This window comes from Babylonia areolata, chromosome 23 (assembly GCF_041734735.1).
Source record: "Babylonia areolata isolate BAREFJ2019XMU chromosome 23, ASM4173473v1, whole genome shotgun sequence".
NCBI classification, from domain to species: Eukaryota; Metazoa; Mollusca; class Gastropoda; order Neogastropoda; family Buccinidae; genus Babylonia; species Babylonia areolata.
In genome coordinates this window covers 4,510,806-4,513,305 of record NC_134898.1, presented here as the reverse complement: position 1 = coordinate 4,513,305, position 2,500 = coordinate 4,510,806, and the positions used below count along the sequence as shown (strand labels likewise).

Below are 2,500 nucleotides of genomic sequence, written 5' to 3'. Positions count from 1 at the left end.
CTGTGTCAGCTCCAGCATGAACTCCTGCACACACACCATGTTACATGCATCACATGGCAAATAAACTATTCCATACACTGATACAGCACCAAACAACTTTTGCCTGTCGCTTATGCTAACCACATGTGTGTGTGGGTGTGTGATTTGTTTTAGCCTATCGTCAGCTACTGTGAGGTTTTATATGACATGTTTTAATGTCTTTTATGGTGCGCTTGTTCATTCTTTTGTTGGTGTTTACAATAAGCCTGTGATTGCACGCATTAATTTCCATGTGGATCAATAAAGCGTTTTTAAAATGAATTGAACTGAATAACCTTCCATCTTGAACATCGAGTCAAAAAAGGACAATTTGGTTAGAAACAGTTGAGATATAAAATATATGCTGACAGATGGTAGGGTCACTTGAGTAAGAGAGAGAGAACAAACAGGTACATATATTTATGGCATACATATGCACATCACACACACACACACACATAGATACATACATTCATACATGCATACACAGACAGACAGACAGAAGGACAGGAATGCATGTGCTGCATCCATGTATACAAACTGATGCAAACACAGACAGACTGAGACAGAGAGACTGGGAGAAAAATAATGGAAAGGAAGACAACATTGAGACTAGATCATGATTTAGTTCTGTCTCAAGCTAATGCAAAAGCACACAGTGAGAGAGGAAGTAGAGAGCACACACACAGACACAGACATAGACACGGACAGACAGACAGACAGTGAGACACATATGCACACACACACACACACAATGGAATGCAAGTCTACACGGAAATGAACAGGCAAATACAGAGCTTTAAGAAAGAGGAAATAGAAAAAGATTGAAACTGAGAGAGAGAGAGAGAGAGAGAGAGAGAGAGAGAGAGAGGACTGAAAGAGGTAGAAACCTCAGCTAGAGGGAGAGACAGACAGTAACAGACAGACAGAGATGACAGACACAGACAGACAGATAGACACAGAGAGAGAGAGAGACAGAGAGAGACACAGAGAGAGAGACAGAGAGGGAGAGACAGAGAGAGAGACTGCATGACAGAGAGGAAATGGAGACAGGGCAGCAGGAAAGATAGCAGACAGTAAATCTTTATTTCTGAGAGCGACAGATAAGCACACCCTCCAACTGAGCATGAGATATTTCTGCCTCTCTTCTTCTCTGCATCCTGTATAACTTGAGGGAAGCTACCGACACATTCTGTTGGCTTCTGTATTCCATAACCAAATTTAACATGCTCACACACACACACACACACACACACACACACACACACACACACAAGTGCACATACAAACACTAGCCCAAGTAGGAAGAAACATACACACAGAAATTCTTCTTCTTCTTCAGTGTTCCCAGGCCATGTTCAGATGGCATTCACAGAAATAAACTTTGTTAGAAAAACACCAAATCTCTTCAATATTTTAAAAGTACATCTGATGTATAATATATAAAATGAATAAACACATGTATAAATTAATAATTCATTGAGAAGAGAAAGGCAGCAGCAATAATGCCCAAAGAACCCAGTTTCCCTGCCCTCTCAGCGGACGCCCATGCAGATCCAAACTAGGACTCCATAACCACACACACATATATATATCTATGTGTGTGTGTGTGTGTGTGTGTCACTCCATGCCAAACAAGACAGAGAAGCACAAAGAAGACACTGGTGGACACTGAAGACTAATAATGATTCATGTTCACACAGCTCTGAAATACTGATTAGACAAGACGTGTTTATTTCAGGAAACTCCATGGGAGCACATGAAAATGTTACATACAGGTATTCCATCTAACTGATACAAATATGAACAGTGCACAGGCAGATGCAAGCTCAAAGCACTTTCCAAGCCCAGTACATAAAACGAATGAGGTTAGGAAGTGGAAACATATGAAAGAGTCATTGGAACACAATCATTAACATGATAAAAGCACAATTTAGTTGACTGTTTATCTACAGTCTGTTCATCTAAGATGATGATATTAAACTGAAAATAAATGACATTATCACTATTGTCATTACTTTTATTATCATCATCATTATCATCATTTCAATGCTTATTGATATAATTTCTGTTATGATGATGATTATCATTATCACTTAGTAATTTTCATTTCTGAAAATTAATGGCAGGGGAAGAATTATTCAAGTGAAAAGGGGGCTGTTGAGGTGGCAAGGGGGCAGGAGGGGACTGAGGAAGAAAGAGAGAGAGAGAGAACAAAATATGGAAAAGATGGAATGAAAAATGTAAAAGGGAGGGCACCAAGAAGCATAATTTACAGAGCCCACAAAGTAACATACTCTTGATGCAATAACGATCACAGTCTGACACAAATACACAAAAACCTTAATGAACAGCAAAGAGAAGAGCAATTACTGTTAAAATGCATACATGTATAAAGGAGCACACTTCTAATTTGCATGCAGAGGATTTGTAACATGGTGAAATAAAGTATAGGATGCACAGCCATACCCAGACTACTAAG

The 2,500-nt window shown here is 39.2% G+C and overlaps 1 protein-coding gene across 11 annotated transcripts in view; it reads right to left on the bottom strand.

The window, feature by feature from the left end:
• Nucleotides 1-2,500, bottom strand: part of LOC143297920 (dystrophin-like) — a 477,394-nt gene that overhangs the window by 326,105 nt on the left and 148,789 nt on the right. For all 11 annotated transcript variants that reach the window (XM_076610493.1, XM_076610497.1, XM_076610494.1 and 8 more), the window contains one exon: nt 1-24. This exon is cut by the window's left edge and continues 158 nt beyond it. In XM_076610493.1, the coding sequence (XP_076466608.1) occupies nt 1-24 (24 nt within the window). The remainder of the gene's footprint in view (nt 25-2,500) is intronic.